General features: G+C 38.5%; 1 protein-coding gene across 1 annotated transcript; it reads right to left on the bottom strand.

The window, feature by feature from the left end:
• Positions 1-2,177: 2,177 nt before the first annotated feature.
• klhl20 (kelch-like family member 20) lies at positions 2,178-19,349 on the bottom strand. Its single transcript, XM_057858152.1, has 14 exons — positions 19,192-19,349; positions 18,079-18,142; positions 15,020-15,277; positions 14,754-14,862; positions 14,457-14,663; positions 13,633-13,791; positions 13,454-13,548; positions 13,186-13,301; positions 12,783-12,966; positions 11,417-11,560; positions 11,203-11,336; positions 6,814-7,022; positions 5,414-5,520; positions 2,178-5,095 (listed from the first exon to the last, which is right to left on the bottom strand). The coding sequence occupies exons 2-14, from the start codon at positions 18,099-18,101 to the stop codon at positions 5,011-5,013; spliced, it is 1,830 nt and encodes a 609-aa protein (XP_057714135.1). The 5' UTR covers positions 18,102-18,142; positions 19,192-19,349; the 3' UTR covers positions 2,178-5,010.
• Between the last annotated feature and the right edge of the window lie 225 nt (positions 19,350-19,574).

The following is a 19,574-nucleotide window of genomic DNA, read 5'->3' as shown; positions in this document are numbered from 1 at the left end:
CACTGCAATTCTGTCAGCTAATGCTCAATTAATCCCAGAAAATGATTGCAATTACAAATGCTTTGGTGAAAATATCTTCATTTATTTTGCTTACAATGAAAAAACACAGAAGAGAATGGATTTTTTTTTTTTAATCATCATTTTACACAAAACTCCATAAATGGGCCGGACAAAAGTATTGGCACCCTTTGAAAACTCTCTTCTTCTCTAATTTGTGAAAATAGCAGCAACTGTTACATAACTGTGGCACATCATAGGTGGTGGCAATAACTAAATCACACTTGCAGCCGGTTAAAATGGATTCAAGTTGACTCAAACTCTGTCCTGTGTCCTTGTGCGTACCACATTGAGCACGGAGAAAAGAAGACCAAAGAACTGTCTGAGGACTTGAGAAGCAAAATTGTGAGGAAGCATAGGCAATCTCAAGGTTACAAGTCCATCTCCAAAGACCTGAATGTTCCTGTGTCTACCGTGCGCAGTGTCATCAATAAGTGTAAAGCCCATTGCACTGTGGCTAACTTCCCTAGATGTGGACGGAAAAGAAACATTGATGAGAGATTTCAACGAAAGATTGTGCGGATGGTGGAGAAAGAACCTCGACTAACATCCAAACAAATTCAAGCTGTCCTGCAGTCCGAGGATACAACAGTGTCAAGCCGTACTATCCGTCGGCATCTGAATAAAAATGGACTCTATTGTAGGATACCCAGGAAGACCCCACTTCTGACCCAGAGATATAAAAAAGCCAGGCTGGAGTTTGGCAAAACTTACCTGAGAATACCAAGAACGTTTTGGAAGAATGTTCTCTGGTCAGATGAGACAAAAGGAGAGCTTTTTGGGAAAAGGCATCAACATAAGAGTTTATAGGGAAAAAAACGAGGCCTTCAAAGTAAAGAACACGGTCCCGACAGTCAAAGATTGTGGAGATTCCCTGATGTTTTGGGGTTGCTTTGCTACCTCTGGCACTTGACTGCTTGACCGTGTGCATGGCATTATGAAGTCTGAAGACTACCAACAAATTTTGCAGCATAACGTAGGGCTTAGTGTGAGAAACCTGAGTCTCCCTAAGAGGTCATGGGTCTTCCAACAGGACAACGACCCAAAAGACTTCAAAAAGCACTACAAAATGGTTTGAGAGAAAGCACAGGCTTCTAAAGTGGCCAGCAATGAGTCCAGACCTGAATCCCATAAAATGGTAGTTTGGAGACGGCACCGTTCAAATCTCAGAAACCTGGAGCAGTTGGCCAAAAAAGAATGGTCTAAAATTCCAGCAGAGCATTGTAAGAAACTCATTGATGGATACCGGGAGCGGTTGTTCGCAGTTATTTTGTCTAAAGGTTGTGCTACCAAGTATTAGGCCGAGGGTGCCAATACTTTTGTCTGGCCCACTTTTGGAGTTTTGTGCAAAATAATTTTTAAAAAATGTTTTTTCTCTTTTGTCTTTTTTCATTGCAAGCAAAATAAATGAAGATATTACTACCAAAGCATTTGTAATTGCAATCATTTTCTGGGAGAAATTGAGCATTATCTGACAGAATTGCAGGGGTGCCAATACTTTTGGCCAGCAGTGTATGTAGTATACTGAATTATTCATTCTGAGGAAACTACAAGAAAGATGAGAAAGGTGACAGGGGTCACAAATCTTGTTCAGGTTCGTGTGAAGAACCACGGTTTAAGAAGTGTAATCATAGATTGAAAAGATTTTGATTAATTGTACCCTTTTCAAGTCTTTACTTGAAACCATTTCTGTGGAATACTTATGGCCCAGGATCACCAGACCTCCTGGATAAAGAAAATATAATGTTGCTCATAGATTTAGAATGTATGCAATTCTCTCATGTATACAGAACCTTTAGACTTAAGTGCTTATTACAATAAAGACAATTATTACAATGCATTGTTTTCATAATTATTGTAGTTGCTCATTTCCTGTTATTTAATCTAATAAGTGATGCGACTTAGTTTTCTTTTCTTCCTATCAACTATGGGTCTGTGAGGGTCTTTGGGCTCTTTGACGATTTGGCCTCAAACTTTGTCAGCACATACAAAAAAAAATCTTACAACATTTGAGTCACTGTCAAAACCTTTCGGTAGTGATCTTGGCTACTGGTTTGTCAGCAATGATTGGCCCTTGCAATTATGAAGGAATACAATGACAAACAAGAATGCAGGCACGCTTTTCACCAAAACACACTTTATTCTTTTTTTTTATAGAGAACATTTTTTATGTTCTGACAATAGCTTAAAAATGAAGCTGTGTTAGGAATCTGTTTAGGTCACATGTAAAACATTTTACATTGGTCACTCCAAACAAGATGAGCAAGTTCCAACTAATCATTTCAAGAGCAAATTACTCTCAGGTAAACCCCTCCAGTTTAGATACCTCAGTCTTTGTGTCAGAGTTGGTTTAAAAAAAAAAATGGTGGCCCAGAAAACATTTAAATTAAGGCCGTTTCATGGGGAAAAAAGTACATGTGCTGCCCTGAAATAAAACCGCCCCCCAAAAAAAATTTTTTTTTAATGATATACTTATTCATTTAGTTTTACCTCTTGAGCCTCTTTCCTTCTTCCACTGTAGCATCACATAATTGGTGGGTTTACAATGAACAATAGAAAAGCTTTCTCATGGGGGGAAAACAAGTACACCAGCTGAATGCATTACTGAATCAAAAAAAAAATGTTTTTTTCTTCCGCCAAAAAACATTTCCCTTATATTTTCAAAAGCTGGGTTTTACTCTGCATGTCACTAACAAATTGACCAAATTTTAAAAGTACAGATATTGTGAAATATGCATTTATAGGTAGACAATAAGACTTGCATAACTATATAAATAATCAATGTAGCCTGGATCTTAAACCAAAAAAAAAAAAAAAGTAAAGTTTCTTGATTATTAATCCGAGAGTACGTCTGTTCCTTCATGCAATCAGATCTCAGCTGCCTTTAACATTTAATCAATGATATGAAATGCAGAACAGTAATGACTCGTATGAGTAAGTCGGTCCAAGTGCTGCATTTAAAGAAACAAGCCAGTATTTGTTGCGTACTTTTGTTGCACATTAAGAGCAGACATGTCTGCTGAAAAAAAACTGGGGACTTTTTAATATATTTTTGTGAAGTTTAATAAAGTGTCAGTACAGAAATTAAATTGTAAAATCAAACATCCAGTTAAACTGCCATAGATTTAGAGTATCCAATCTGGGGTTGTCATAAACTGTTTCCACACAAGGTCAACCACTCGGAAAATACAGCATGATTACAAAGGAACAGCTGCACTATTCCAGACTCCAGCTGGTGGCACCATTGCACCACAGTGCTGGCCACGATCACCCTTTCACGGAATGGAAACCAATGCAGAAAAAAATTGATGAAACAAGTTTAACAAAAGTGTATGCATCAGCAATACAATTAAGAAGTGATTTGCATGTTGTAATCAAATACAAATACATGAATCGTGTAAAATACTATTGAACCTATCCAGCGAGCCAGTAACATCTTAATTTCTGAATCATTTGTTGTTTTTTATTGTAATGTGCTCCATGGGTGCTAATCTTTTACCCACATTCTCACTTTGTGGTCGCAATTCACTGAAAAATTCACAAATTGCAGCCTGCAATACTAATTCAAAGATGTATTATTCCTTTCCTGAAATGAAAATAAATTTCTCCAAAGCAAATATATTAACTCTACTTTTAACGACCACGTGGTCAAAATACCAATTATTCATTCATTTTTCATGCCACTTATCACTAGAGTTGAAGGGGCATTGGATCCTATTCAAACCAACTATGGGCAGTAGGCAGGGTACACGCTGAACTGGTCACCAACCAATCGCAGGGCACCAATACCAATTAAGAAAAAAAATTAAAAGCAAAAAAAGAAAGTACTTGTTATTCATGTGCTCTTTGTGAACAAAAACCTGTATTTTCTGGTGTGTTCTAGAACATTTTTTAGCACTGCATTATATAAGGCCCAATTCATTCTTTATTACTAAGCAAATCTTGTAAATGACCCAAAGAGCGGCATTTGTTTTCTCTTGCGAGATAGCCCTTAGTAGGTCTGTTATCTTGTTACAATTCAAAAGGTTTAAAATGAGGAAATAAATTTTCATCCGAGTCTAATTTTAATGATTTAAAGACGTTCGCAATATACTATACTGAACAAATCAGAAAAACAGCCAAGGATCTGTAACTATCAGAAAAGGCGTACTTTGAAATCTCTTGGAATCTATACATGTATTTATTGCAGCAGTATAACGAAGAACAACCCTAAAGTTAAAAGTAATAAAATGCATTGCCAGCCATGTGCAAAATGCAGCATGCTTTAATCAGACTTTTAAAAAAAAAAATTTTAACTTCATCCTTCTTACCGTGTTGGTAAGTAACAGGATGATAGAGCTACCTTTTGTTGGCGAATATCTGTCTGATCACTTTCTATGTTTAAAATACACTTATGAATCCTAACTGAGATGGTTTACAGCCTGAATCTATGTCGAAACATGAGTAGAGCAGATCGTGTGCACTTGATGCTGGCCAGGAAATATCTTAATGAAGGTGGAAAAAAAGATTGCTTGTTTGCTTAAACGCAATTTTATTATTTAATGTTTTGGGTCTGTTTCGGAAAAAAACCCAAGCTTTCCTCTGGTATCAACTTTTTACTTCAAGGTAAACACACCTCAGCTACACACATCGGCATGTTTGAAAACCTGTTTTAAAGATAGAAGCTTAGAGGGTAACAGTAAGATGAAGTCAATGGGCCAGGACCTATTAACTGCTTGTCCAATCTTGACCATCTCAGGTGAATGTATGCTCTCGCTGCAAGAATGTTCAATCACTGAGGACTAGTTTTAAAAGGTAAATGACCTTGCAGGAAGAATGACGAGCAGAGAAATGTGTTGTTTTTTTCCATGGTGTTTGTCCAAACATTTCTCTCATCCTCCCATAAGTAACATTCTTTTATGGAGGTATGAGTGTTGCTGGCCTCCATTTCAAAATATGCAGATAAGGGGACTGTTACCATATGTGCGATTCACAGTGAGTCATTTTAATCACGCCCACTCCACCACCTAGTCGTCGGTAATTCATCCCGCCATACAACCTGTGAAGAGGTTAAATGAATTTGAAACATAAGGTATGAGTGCTGAATACAACATGAAATGTTTGAGTCTTTTTTCTTGTTTTGAATAATATTCAATTTTTAGATTCAAACACTACAAAAAATGCTATCAAACAAATCTAGAGAATGAACAACTAAAATAAGGCAGATGTATTCAGCAATTTTGGACATCGCATCCTTATTATTTTTTGTTCTTAATGAATGGCACATTCCACGCAGCATAAAATTGAGGATTATGGGAAATCACTGAATTTGTGATAATAAACTTCATGTAGATAGGGAGAAAAGAGAGGCACTTACCGCCATGTGTTGGCATCAGGGTCATAAACTTCTATAGTTTTCAAATAAGTGGTCCCATCAAATCCTCCTACTGCCATCAGTTGACCATTGACCACAGCTAGGCCCACCTAAAGATAAAATAGTAGTAATCAAAGCCAATATACAAACAAACACCATTCTTTATGGTGCTGCTTACCAATTTGGTACACTTGTTTTTTGTTGTTTTTTTATTTTTTATTTTTTTGTCAAAAAATGCTTAAAATTCAGAAAGAACACTGCTTTTCAAAATTAATTTGTCCGAAAAAGAAACAACATTATTGTAAAATAAATACAAAGAAAGATTTGGGGAAAGAAATATTTTGAACAAATCCACGTTGTAATGGTGAACATGTCAATTACTGTATATATGATCCAAGTTTAAATGTGCTGATATTTCCCTAGTGAAGTGTAGCAAGAGATTTAAACCTATGCTAGGGGTGCACAATACTTTATATTAGAGATACTCCGATTATCGGCCGGGCCGATTATCGGCGGCAATATTTGGAAATTTGACTTGTATCGGTATCTGCCATTTTCTGCTATCCAACCGGCCGATATGAAAAGATCCATTTAAAACTGAGTTATTTCGGCTCAGATGCAGCCACGCCTCTATCTCCTGCCTGCTGTCTCCTGCACTAGTATTCACCCCGTTCTCTGATTGGTTAAATGATAATGGGACATGGAGTTACACTTGTGTTGAACCTTTCCACCTTTTTAAGTTAAATTATTTCAGATATATTGAAATTTTATTTATTGTGAAAAAATTCAGGGAGCTATTATCTAAGACCTTACAATATTTCCATACACCTCCGCGGTTACTGTTCTTTTGTTGAGTGATTACATGCTTGCTACTTACACATGATTATGCATGAATAAAATTGTTGCTTAAGAGTAATACATATTTATTTTTCTCCAGTCAGGTTTATACTTAAGTTCAATTGTTTGTGGCACATAATATTTAATTACCTATAGTATTTCAGTTAACTACCACAACAGAAACTCGCAAAATCCTGATACCGGTGTATACAAAATCTGTTAAGAGAGAAAATTACTTAAAATTTCATTTGTGCGTATGTGTCCGTAGGAGCAAACCCAGAGACACACCAAATAAGTGAAATAAAAATTGTGGATCATATCTTTCTGCTAGTGATTGTGTATTTACCTTGTCTACAAGCTTGCAAATCACAGAAAACTGCTTGACACAGTCTCTCTTAAGCCCCCCCAAAATTTTTAAAATGTGTTTTTGGAACAGAATATTATAAAACGAATAATAAATGTGTTTTTTAATAAAACGTTAATAACTTAAACCCCTGGGCAGGTTTAATAAATCCAAGCGTGACCTGTGGCATATTACTTGACGTATTCCGATCGCTTTAACATACCCCGCTCCGCCTGGACGTCATAGCAACTACGGGAGACCATTGGTTGGTCCTAGGATTGTAACGCTCCGCACTGCTCAGCTCTGTTGTGTCATCCCGACCTCCAACCGAATAAATCATGTCTTGGTAGACTGCACAGCCAAGGTGCTTTCGTCGGGTACCCATTGGAGATACTGTGTGCCATCGGTTCTCCTGAGGATTGTAACGCTCCACTGAGGAGGAGAAACAGGAAAGAAAACAGAAATGTGAAAAATAAAACAAAAAAAAACATTTCTATAGGAATATTGCATTGTGTTGATTTTTAAAACAATACTCATTCTGCATTGTATTTCAGACACTTACAAAACCTGTTAGTTACATGTGCACAATACTTAAAAGCTATTTAGGGGGTATTACACAGAGATGCGGTGACAGCAATCCGCAACGATACTGTTATAGATTGGCCTGCGTTTTGACAGCGATTTCTATTGATCATTTGTTCATTCCAGTTAGCTGTTTCAAAATTTTGCAAAATCTTACAACAATAAACTGAAGTGAGAGTGAACTGAGTGTGAACCGAGCATCAATTAAACTCATGGCAGGAAGTTCAATAAATCATGGTCCATATTTCTGTCATTACCATAGCCCTCATTACCACAGCACTTTTTTTTTTTTCCTAGATGAAGAGGATACTCCATTCTTTCTTTGGTAGGTTCAGTGTCCTTTATATACAGTGATTATAGATCAGAATATTTGTTGGTTTTCTTAAATATATATATAAAAATGAATCGTTGTCTCGCCCACCCGGGCGGTATTGTCTCTCCTTTCAAGCTCGGGTCCTCTACCAGAGGCCTGGGAGCTTGAGGGTGTGCAGGATCTTAGCTGTCCCTCGGATTGCGCTCTTCTGAATGGAGGTGTCGGATGTTGTCCCTGGTATCTGTTGGAGCCATGCACCCAGCTTGGGGGTTACTGCCCCTAGGGTCCCTAGTATCACTACTGGCACCACTGTTGCCTCCAATCCCCACATTTTCTCCAACTCTTCCTTCAACCCTTGATATTTCTCCAGCTTTTCGTGTTCTTTCTTCCTGATGTTGCTATCGCTCGCGATTGCTACATCTATCACTACTAGAGGTGGGAATCTTTGGGCACCTAACGATTCGATTAAGATTCAGAAACTCCGATTCGATTATAAATCGATTATTGATGTCCCCCTCGCCCCATTTTTTTTTTTTTAATGTTTTGCATATTTGTTCCAAAATTGTTCAAAAATCCTCTCAGGCTAAGTAAACCAAACTACTATTTTAGTATCAAGTCACCGGTTAAAAACAGTAAATAAAATACTCAAGTCCCCGTTCTGTATCAGCAGCTTTAAACTACATTCAATTAATTTAATGTTGTGAATCAACCGTTAAAGTTGTTAAAATTGCGCCCGTTATTCCATAATTTCCCTTATATCTACTTTCGACATGTGAAAGTTTTAAAACTGTTTCATCATTTAAAGATAGATTCAAGTCATGATTTTGCCGATTTATGGGTATTTTAGATAAAAAGTAATTAGGTTCTCTACAACAGAGCCTTCTAGAGAAGTCTACTGCTTTAAGATGGCGTCTGTTTACTAGCGTGGGAAAGTCTGTCATTTCACATCTAGTCTAGATATATGTGATATCTACCATAGGGATGTCCCGATCCAGGTTTTTGCACTTCCAATCAGATACCGATATTGTTTTGCACTGCCGATCTGATACCAATACCGGCCTATCTGAGCATGTATTAAAGTTTAAAGTTATTTAGCCTCCTTACTTAGTTGTCAGACTCATGTTGAAAAGGGTTTTAGTACTCTTGATAACAACTAGCCAGCTGAATTAGGTAGCCAGCTGAATTAGGTGAGTTTGAAAAACACACAATGGTTGGTAACAAGAAACTGACCTGTTTATTCAGTGACAAACACAAAACATTCTAAATAACAAACAGAAATGGCATAGTCAGTCAGTAAAACGTGCAAATAATATTGTAAACTGTCAGTGGAAAATCCCACAAACTTCCTAAACTATTAGATGCTTTTAATGTTTCGTGCATTAGTTACAAAAATTGTATAAAAAGCCTCTCAGGTTTAAATAAACGACTATTTCAGTATCAAGTTAACATTTTAAAACAGTAAATAAAATACTCAAGTCCCCATTCTGTATCAGCAGCTTTAAACTACATTCAATTAATTTAATTTTGCGAATCAACTGTTAAAGTTGTTAAAATTGCTCCCGTTATTCCATAATCTCCGTTCTGTCTACTTTTGACATGTGAAAGTTTTAAAACTGTTTTGAAGATAGATTCAAGTCAAGATTTTGCCGATTTAGGAGTATTTTAGATAAAAAGTTAATTAGGTTCGCTTGGAAGGTTCACCACAACAGCCAACAAGGGAAGTCTCCTGCTTTAAGATGGCGACTGTTTACTAACACACGTAGTTTTCAATGCATGTGTTGCCAACGGCGTCGAGTCTGTCATTTTGCATCTAGTTCTATATACATATGATATCTATTAGACAAGCATTATGTTTATCCTGCATTCCAGAGAAGTGGGAAGTCGGATTTATCCCTCTCGGATGGTACCAGTTCCGACCTCAAAGCGTTCCAAGCAAATGTAAACAACATTGATGGCTTTTCGCGACAAGGTGTTTTTTTTATTTTGGCCATCCAAAGACATTTTGACCTCCAGCAAACCTGCCTTCCTATAAGCGATCAAATAGTAGAGGAAAAACGACGGCTGCGTTATAGCCCACACTGTAAACTGCCTTTTTTTAGTTACATCCTTTGCTGATCGTCAATATAAAATAATAGCACAACAAAGATGATGTCAGACTTTTCCGGCCTCCGACTAGGAAAATATCATTGCAACGCCACTCGAACTGGGAGGTCCAAGTCGCGAAGTCGGAGAAAAAATAACTACCCCGACTTCCAATTTGTTTCAATCTGATGTCACTGGACAAAGTGGCGCTCAAGAAAACGTATATTTTTTTCTCATACAGTGAATTATCTTTGTTGTGCTGTTTTTATATTGACGATCAGCAAAGGATGTAACAAAAAAGGCAGTTTACAGTGTAGGCAATAACGCAGCCATCGTTTTTCCTCTACTATTTGATCGCTTATAGGAAGGCAGGTTCGCTGGAGGCCAAAATGTCTTTGGATGGCCAAAATAAAAAACATCTCGTCGCGATCAGCCATCTTTGTTGTTTACATTTGCTTGGAACGCTTTGAAGTCGGAACTGGTACCATCCGAGTGGGATATATCCGACTTCCCACTTCTCTGGAATGCAGCATAAAAGTGTTGGATGGTGCGTCTTTACTCACGAGAGATAATGGCTCGTCATCCAGAATGAATTCTTCGGCAATGACTCTTGTTATTCCCTGGGCTTTGGGACTGTCGAGTGCCAGTTTGTCAAGCATAGCAAAAGTTTCTGCCAGTGTTAGTTGCGTAGGACCTTTCTTTTTGTCTTCGGTTTTCTTAACATACTCCTTATATTGTTTGTGGTGGTATGTCGCTAAATGCTTGATTAGGTTGGTTGTATTAAAACTTCTTACAGCTTTACCACCACGCTTGACTTTATTGTGGCATATGTTGGACTCTGCCTCTTCGTCTTTGTCGTCCTTTAAGGTGAAATGATCCCACACAGCTGACATTTTTACCGATAAAGTCTCTCGGTAAATTGGGAGACGGTAATGTAGTGTGTTGAAGGAGTGCCATAAAATGCGGACCGGATTTTAGGGAAACCGATGTGCATTTTTTTGCCCATATCAGCGTCCGATCCGATCCAAATATCGGATCGGGAAATCTCTAATCTACCATAGCCGTGTGTTGCCTTATGTTGGTAGCAACTAGCAACTGGGCGCTGTTTGTAGCGGCTAACGGCTTCAGTCAGGTATTACTGTTTTTTTTTTTTTTTACCTAGCGGCATTAGCTGCACATCATATTTACTCTCGGTCCGTTCCTCATTGCGTCCCGAAGACCGCGTTTTATTTCCGCTTTACCTGGTATAGTTCAATAATCGGAATTTGGATGTTTGTGAATCGTTCTCGAATCTTCCACGGCCGAATCGCGAATAATCTAAGAATCGGAAATTTTGCACGCCTCTAATCACTACTGCTGTCTTCTGATGTTTATCCACCACCACTGTGTCAGGCTGGTTGGCCATCACCTGTTTGTCGGTCTGGATAATTATATATATATAAAATGCTTACAAAAAGTTAGCAATATGGGATTATCTGATCTGACTGGAAGTCAATGAGTTACATAAGATATCATCCAGTACCATTTAGTATTTAACAGTGTGGATGTCATCGTTACTGTAAAAGCTTTTTTTAAATAAAAGTTACATATTTTCAGTTGGAAAGTTTTCATCTAACTGATCATTCACAGCAATACCTGTATTTAATGGAGATGTCCCATCAGACCCCCCTACTGCATAAAGAAATCCTCCTAGCACAGCTACAGCAACACCCAGTCTCCTGGTGCTCATGGAAGCTACACGAGTCCATTTGTTCTCTTTAGGATCATACCTGCACAGAAAGTGGCAATAATCAAAATATCTTTTTAATCAGCATTTCACTGGGTGATGTGTGGGGAGTACAATTTGTACCTTTCGACAATGTTAAGACAGGAAACACCATCCTGTCCTCCCACAGCATACAAATAACCGCCAAGAACAGCCACGCCAACACTGGTCCGACAGGTGCTAGTTGGGGCCACATCACTGCTCCACTGGTTGGTCTTTGGATCATATCTAGAATAAACATAATGGAATGTCCCACAGAAAATTGTTGAAAACAAATGTAAACAAACAAAAATGAAAACAAAAACAACGAGCACGACATTGTTGGGACTTGAGCGACTTGTTGATGAGTGCGTGTCAATGAGAGAAATAAAAATAAAAATATATTTTTCATAATTGCAGTAGCTTCAGTGTGCTCCTGCAGAATTAACCCTGCTACGTTATGTATCATAACATTGTTATGTGAGCTGCTGATGTGTCATATGAAGTTGTCAGAATTTCAATGTATTGGTTAAATTGCACTCATTCATTCATTTTGTAATTTCAAACATCTGCAAAAGCAAGTTGATCAGGAAATGTGTATATTGGTTTTTATTAATGTCTTACTTATATAATAACCCCCACCCTCCCCAAAAAGGGGGGTCACAACATTTTAGATCTAAAATATACTGATGGGCCCACTTGACATCACATTGCTTTGAATGTGGCCCACAAATCAAAATGAGTGGGACCTCCGGTTTACATTACCGGTATATTAAGGGTCCTATAACATTTGTTTGATTCATTTAGACTTCACACAAATAGATAATTGAAATGTATATGTACACTGTGACCTATTTATCTCATTAAATTGAAGGTTGATTTGGGAATTGTCAATGTATGTACCAGCGCTTGAGTTGTATACCAAACAATCACAGAATTTTAGAAAATATTACAATTCACAAATAAAATACAACAACACAACACACAAACGAAAGAAATTAAAACATACAATATCAATTGAGGTAAAAATGAGTTAAAGCTTTGCAAGGGCTTCCGAGTAGCGGTAGAATTGATATGCGCGTCTAACATTTAAAAACAGAAAGTATAGATTGAGGTGACTTAACGTGGGAAAGGCAAGAAAAGTGTTATAATTTGAAAACAATAGAGCAGGGGTTTTCAACCCAGTCCTCAAGGCACACTGTGGGTCCTGGTTTTTGTTCCAGCCGATCCAGCAGAGACAGTTGAACCAATGAGGCTTCTGCTAAAACAAGCCACACCTGACTGCAATCAACTGATTGCACTTGTAAAACACCAGATTGGGGAAAAAGTGTTGTCATCTTGTTTGGTAAGAATGAAATCCTGCACCCACAGTGTGCCTTAGTGGAATAGGTTGGGAACCCCTGCAATAGAGGACGAGGCCAGAGCAGAATGTGAAAGCAAAGAGACAATTAAAACCAATATTTTTGTACACCTTTCTACTGAGTTGAGGTAAGAGGAGCCATCATGACCTCCTACAGCATACAGCAAGTCATCCAGGACACTGACACCAACTCCACAGCGCCGTTTACTCATGGATGCCACCATCCGCCACTCATTAGTTTGAGGATCGTATCGTTCCACACTGGATATGGCATCCCCACTGCACCAACCCCCAACTAGCAGAAAATGAAAGACAATTATCCATCTTAAGAAACAGAGTTCTAGGATAGAAACCTATCGACATGACAGAACATCAAGGCAATTGATAAAACAAATGGGCATATAACACCTTCGCCATTGTTTTGGCTCTATTTCGAATTTGAACTCTTCAGATTTTAGGCAACCTGTACAGAAATGGCCAATGTTGCTTCCATCATGTAACTAAAATTACTGACCTGCAAAAAGGACTTCTCCACACCGTATGGGTTTTCTTGGGCGAGTTCTTGGGCCCTGCATTAGTGGCCTCTCTTGTGGCAGCAGCAGATAATTCTTTGCCTCATCAACTAGGTCTCTAACAGCCACAGAAAAACAGTTAATAGCACACACGACAATGTGTAAATTACTTGATAAATGGACAAATACTGAGAAAGAGAATGCAAGGAATGTGAAAGGCCTGGTTGAAAAGCTTCTTGAGCAACAGGTTCACCCTATCATTTCAATTACCTGCACTCCTCATCACTCTTGATGAGAGGGTCTGACCCAACAGTGCCTACCAGGAACTTTGGGCTTAGGAGCGGGAGTCTGACATGTTGCAGCACCTAAAACAAATTGAAAATCAACAATTATACGTACTATAGTTATTATACTATATTTTTGGGAAGATTTTCGAACAACAAACAAACCTGGGGTAGTTGTGGTCTGCGTTCCTGAATGCTATATTTTACCCAGGCCATCACAGCATTAAAAACTTGCTCCTCACTTCGCACATTAAGTTCATCACTGGAAATTATATCAATCAACTGATTGGCAGGTAGCAGCATGAACTCCTCACTTTCCATTACCTGGCAAGATAATGCAAGACAGAAAAGGGAAACCAAGGAAATCATTTTTCAGATGAACAACATTTTCAAAACCACTTTGGAAGATGCTGCTCTTTCATCCCTTCCGACCACCAGAGGGTGGTGCTGAAAGCACTGAATGATCCTTTCGCACAAGCATAGGCCAAGTATGCATAACTGTGATCCGTTTGACCCCTGGAACACGTATAAGTTCTGTTGTTATAACCAGAACCTACAGAACCTTCTCAAGTGAGCACAGGGATTCTGATTCCGAGTGACACAATGCCCTGCCAGTTATACGGGAGTTGTAGAACCGTCGTTACAGTCGTAACTTTCGGTTTAAAATTCGCACAGTACAAACTTGAAAATGAATCAGCATATAAAAAACGAATTTTACAATTCCTTACAGTTCAATTGGCCCCCACTAATGTAACGCAGTGTGTGGAATAGTTATTGCCACGCTTCAAAAAAATGAGTCAGCACTCAATGCTGCGTGAAGGTGACGCTTACTGTAAATTACTGATAGGTGAAAGAGACAATGGGTAGGGTTTGGCACAGCTACTCTTATTGTCTAGGCAAAGCAAATTTGTTTGTAAAGCACTAATTCAACACAAGGTAATTCCAACTGCTTTAAATGGCATGAAAATCAGCAAAACACAAATTAGTACCTCTTGAAAATTGTGTTGAGTGAACTTGTCGGCAATGCGTAGCAGCTCGCGGCACGAGTGAGTGTCAGCAAATGCTCTGATACCAAGACAGTTGGAAGGATCCAGCTGCCTCTTGAGAAACTCGCAGCAAGCCTCCTGGATCTCAGCTAGCTGGAGAAGACAGGCCGCGGGAAGCAGTGTCTGAACGTTCCCCTCCTCCACTGTCACCTACAATTATGAGGGGGGGGTCATCATACAGTATATAAGCTAAAAGCAATTTACAGCCAATAACATAAAAACAAATACTGAAAACATTACCTGTGATGTGTAGGCGAAGTCGATCAAAAGTTCCATTGCTCTCTCATCAATGTCTCGGATAACTACTTCTGTCTGCCTACTTTCAGCAAGCTCCCCAGTAAACATCGCTCTGAAAAGAGGAGGAAATAACATTTTATCTGACATTAAATAGATACTTACAATGCACAGCACAGCAGCAGTGCAAAACAGTGAATCGAACTGATGTACTTTTGACTTTGGCAAAACTCCCTATTTATAAAACACCTAATTATCCAACAGGCTCTTACCTGAAATAGGGGCTGCAGGCCGAAAGGATGACACGATGGGCATAAATTTTCTTGGCACCCACCACAAGTACCACATCACAGAGCTCGCGGTGCTTCCTTAAAAGGTTTATCACTTCCAGGGTCTGCCGCGGGTGTTTGTCTGACACATATGGCATGCGTGCAGGCTGGGGGACCCCTTCGGGCAGTTTATTAGGGTCCCCCAGAGTACACCGGCTAGTAATGTCCATTCCAGTAGCGTCTTGCCGTGCACTGGTGGCCCTAGGGAGGAACCATAGACTGTAAAAAAATAACTGGACAAACCCTTGCTGTTGTTGACGCCATGTCTTAACTGGCCTCCTCACTTCTTACTGGCTATGGATTCAATCAACCAACAGTAGTCACATAAGGTTGGTGCTTGGCAGTCTACGATAACACTGCAATAATCACAGCGAGCATACCTTAGACTAGTGTGGCAAGGCCAAGTGATTTGGTTCGTTATGAAAATTAAATGACCCAAAAAAGCAGTCGCTTACAGGAATAGGAAATCAAAGACGCCTGTGAAAATGTTGCTATCAAAGTCAATTGAACAGCAGGCCATATTTACATAAGCTATGGTTTATGACACTTTACGATTAGAACCGAACTTTACATATGACTACTAAGGACACTATACGGCTGGTCAGCGCCACGATAAGTGCCGAATGATCACAAATGTGTCCAGCCCAGCCCGCTTATTCTCGTTGGTGTTCACAATTCAATCTCTGTTAATGAGTGTCGGTGGAGAAAAGCTCCCATTGATTCGGCACGAAGGTGAGTTCTATTTTATAATGAACTTAACATTAGCATTAGGGATTCATTTAATTTATTTTTCGTGTATTTTTCTGTTCTTTCTTGAACGTCCATCAATAAAAAGAATAATAATGCCTACCATACAGTGGTCCTTGGCTCGAAAGAGGACGGGGACCACTGCTTTGAACCCAGATAAAGGATGTAATAAAATTCGATATTTAGAATTCAAGCATTTTTTTGCAGCATCCTTTGTGAGATGCAAATGTCATTGTGTTATAACACAAATTCCAATCCATTATATTTAGGCATGCAATCAAGTGTCAGATGTCAAAAGGTAAACAATGCACTTGAATGTTGTCGAGACCATGTGGAAACCCAAAGAATCACATCTCTCAAACAACCGCTCCTAATTGTCTTATTCTACGAAACCAGGTTCATTCAAATTCTTTAATACCCAAGTAATGTCTTATTAGAATAGAAACAAGTACTTTAGACACCCTTGCCTTGTGTCACATCGATATCATCACAAAACAAGATAAAAGTTACAAAGCCAGATTATCATATAAAGGATACAACAATTAATTGATAAAAGCCATGAGTAATTAATAAAAATAGATGTACCTTTATTGAAAATAGATTTACCTTTGATTAAATCGATAAAAATAAATCAATAGCTTACCGTAATTTACAGCTTATGAAGCGCCTTTTTTCTCTCTATTTAAAGTTTAAACCCTGTGACTTTAATAAAGAAGCAGCTTATTCATGGATTTTTTTTTAAATGAAAAAGTTTCTGGTTTTCTCATTAAAAATACAAAATATAAGTTTTCCTTTCCTATTTCACTCTGCGACCCGGCGCTGTGCATCATGATGATGTATTGATGTTGTCACTTGGGGTAAAGTCTAGCATTAATGTTCCAGAAAAACATTCAGAAATTCCTGCGTGTAGTATATGCTGACGCTCGGTCTCTAACGAACCCTCTGAGTTCTCCTAGTCGTATCCTTACAGTAGAGTTCTGAAAACTTAGTTTGTGAGGTATTTCCATGTAGATGGTGACGTTGTGTCATGAGAAGACCCTTGGTGCCACTAAAAAAGAGGTATTTAAAGAAGTAGTTCAGGATTTTTTACATTAGGCTTAATCTTCGAGTTAGCGGGGACTTACCGGTAGTTAGTTGGTGGAGTTAATTTCAACAAATTCCGTTTCGTTTGCACGTTATCTGTTAGTTTCAGGGCTCCGGAGTGGCTTAGCTAGCGCCAGTCCTGAAACTAACAAATAACTTGCAAACAAAACAGAAATTGTTGAAATCAACTCCACTAACTAACTAAACCCATGGTAACTCGAACATTAAGCCTAATGTCAAAAATCATGAACTTCCGCTTTAAGGCTGTCCATGAATGCTTAGACTATTTTTAAAAATGTAATCTAAATTTCGCCCTGACACTTTTCTCAGCTGCTACAAAGCTTGCCAGCCGCTCCATCAGACTTCATCAAAAACTTCTGGGGATTTTATTGGAGAATTAGGCTCCATCCAATGCTATGTGCCACTACAGATTGAACTATTTAAGTTTAACCATGTATGGTGAGATTAAGAAGAATGGATATCCGCTGTTTGCTACGAAGAAAGGATGCTATAGTATAGCCAAGGACTGGGCAGGCTCTGTGGCAACACATAACAGGCAGCACAATTTGGTAGTATTCTGTGCAAAAGGTCAGTCAATTTCAACACACTCATTGGTCCCGTGAAAAATAATGAAAACCAGACAGGATGTAAAAAGTGGACATGTCCGGGCAAAAGACGATGTTTGGCCACCCTATGCTATACTAGCGCCCAATAACTGTTTTCGACAAGCACTCAGAGGACTTTATTGCTAACGAAGGTCCCGTCTGAGACTTGATGCTGTTCAAGCGCTTACAGTCTTTAGCCCTGACTTGATCAGATGCTATGGTGAGGATTTTTAAGGGGAATCTGTCCGCTATAAGCTTAGAAGGCAAGGTAAAATTGATTTTATTTTTTTCTTTGTAAATTTAATGACCCATTTTATGGTTTCAGACTGCCTCAAAGAACAGTGGGACTTGTGGTGTCTGGCTCTCTTGTGTGACAGGCCGCTGCATATGAATGTGGACGACGCAATTCAGCATGTTGATGTTTGGTTAATGGTTGCATTTTTTACCAATAAAAATGTTTCTGTGTAATCTCTCCTGATGTAAATATCCATATTAGAACATGGACAAGAATCTAAATTCTGAGCAGTATGTCCTGCATCCTAAATTCATATCCATTTTCCAACATACCTGCGCATCAGTTTTGGGTCCATGCAAGATAGAACAGTGTATAGAAGTACCACACTTTGAAACCCTGCCAAGATAAAAGAAAGGTTAGTATACTATTAGACTACGTGCTCCTCATGCTCCTTAACCTAACAAATTGGACCTGTAACCAAATATGGATAGGGACAAAGTAAAACTACCATAATGGCTAAATAGGGACCAACAGAAACAATACTGCTCACCATAACGGTGACAATGACTAAAAAAGAGAAACCGTAATTCATCTGACAGTTGGTGATTTTAGATCTTGCATATAACATGGTGAGACTGAACCAACAAGTTTTATGACCATTTATACAATGAAAGTTCTGTCAACTTAAGGTGCACTGCAACAAAACTAACGGCGTTTTACAGGTACACGACTGTAAACATTTGATGGAAGCGCACGGTTTACATAATTTGAATAAACTGTGGAGGAAAATGTACATAAACTTCTCAAATTTATTGGGAATGACTAAGCCAGCAAGAAGAGGTGTTCCACTTCTGTGTGCAACAATCCATCTGCCTGTAACGTCACACTTATTGCAATCGAGCTTTCCCACAATATCTCAATACGTCTTTCAAGCGTTTTATACTTGATTGAAGCAGTCCAAATTAAACTGATACAAATAGAGCCCAGTAGTGTCGTTTCCTGTGAACTATTTGTTAATGCAGCAAATAGGTAGATCCGACAAAGGAGCGCCATTAGCAAATGTTGCTTAGCAGGACAAATTACTAATTTGAAAACCATGACTAAAACATTTAGATTGCTTTGAAAACAATTTGAATTTGGTAAATAAACTTGCATGCTATCAGTAGCCGATTGTCAGGAGCCGCAGAAAATTTTGCCACATCGAGCATTTTAATACTGGAAAAACCAAATATATTTGAATTTAGGAATCGCTGAGCGCATTCACAAAAGTATTAAATTTCAAGGAATATGTGATGAGAATTAATCGCATTTGCCCATGAAGAAAACTGCTATCAGTGCCATGCTAGCCTGAACTATGATGTTATCATCCAAAACGAAACGACCACCGTCGTTATTCAAAATTATATCAATCTGATAGACAATACATTTTTCCACAGTACTCTTACCTATATTTTCATGACCAAATCAGATGTAGAAACACACTGGCATCTCGGCTGGCTAATGTTTAGAAGTTTAATGGTTACAACTTGCGAGCTGAGAAGCTTCTCTTCATTGCTGTGATGTGCGCATGTCAACACAATTGGATTACATCCGTCCTCGGCGCTTTCAAAATAAAGGGATGGTATTACGTCGAGTTAAACGCGCTTGATCAACCCCAATAATTTATTGAAAATAAAGTTATTCTAATTTGTAGGATTTTGAAATCCCGCTGCAGTACTGAACGAAAAATGCTAGTGTATTACGTAACGTGATTTTCGAAAACGAAAGGGGAAAAATAAAGGAGTCAACATTTCAGATGACTCATTTGTTAAACCAACTGCTGAATGTT

Source organism: Corythoichthys intestinalis, chromosome 14 (genome assembly GCF_030265065.1).
Source record: "Corythoichthys intestinalis isolate RoL2023-P3 chromosome 14, ASM3026506v1, whole genome shotgun sequence".
NCBI lineage: Eukaryota > Metazoa > Chordata > Actinopteri > Syngnathiformes > Syngnathidae > Corythoichthys > Corythoichthys intestinalis.
The sequence above is the reverse complement of the archived record's forward strand: the minus strand, read 5'-3'. Positions and strand labels throughout refer to the sequence as shown.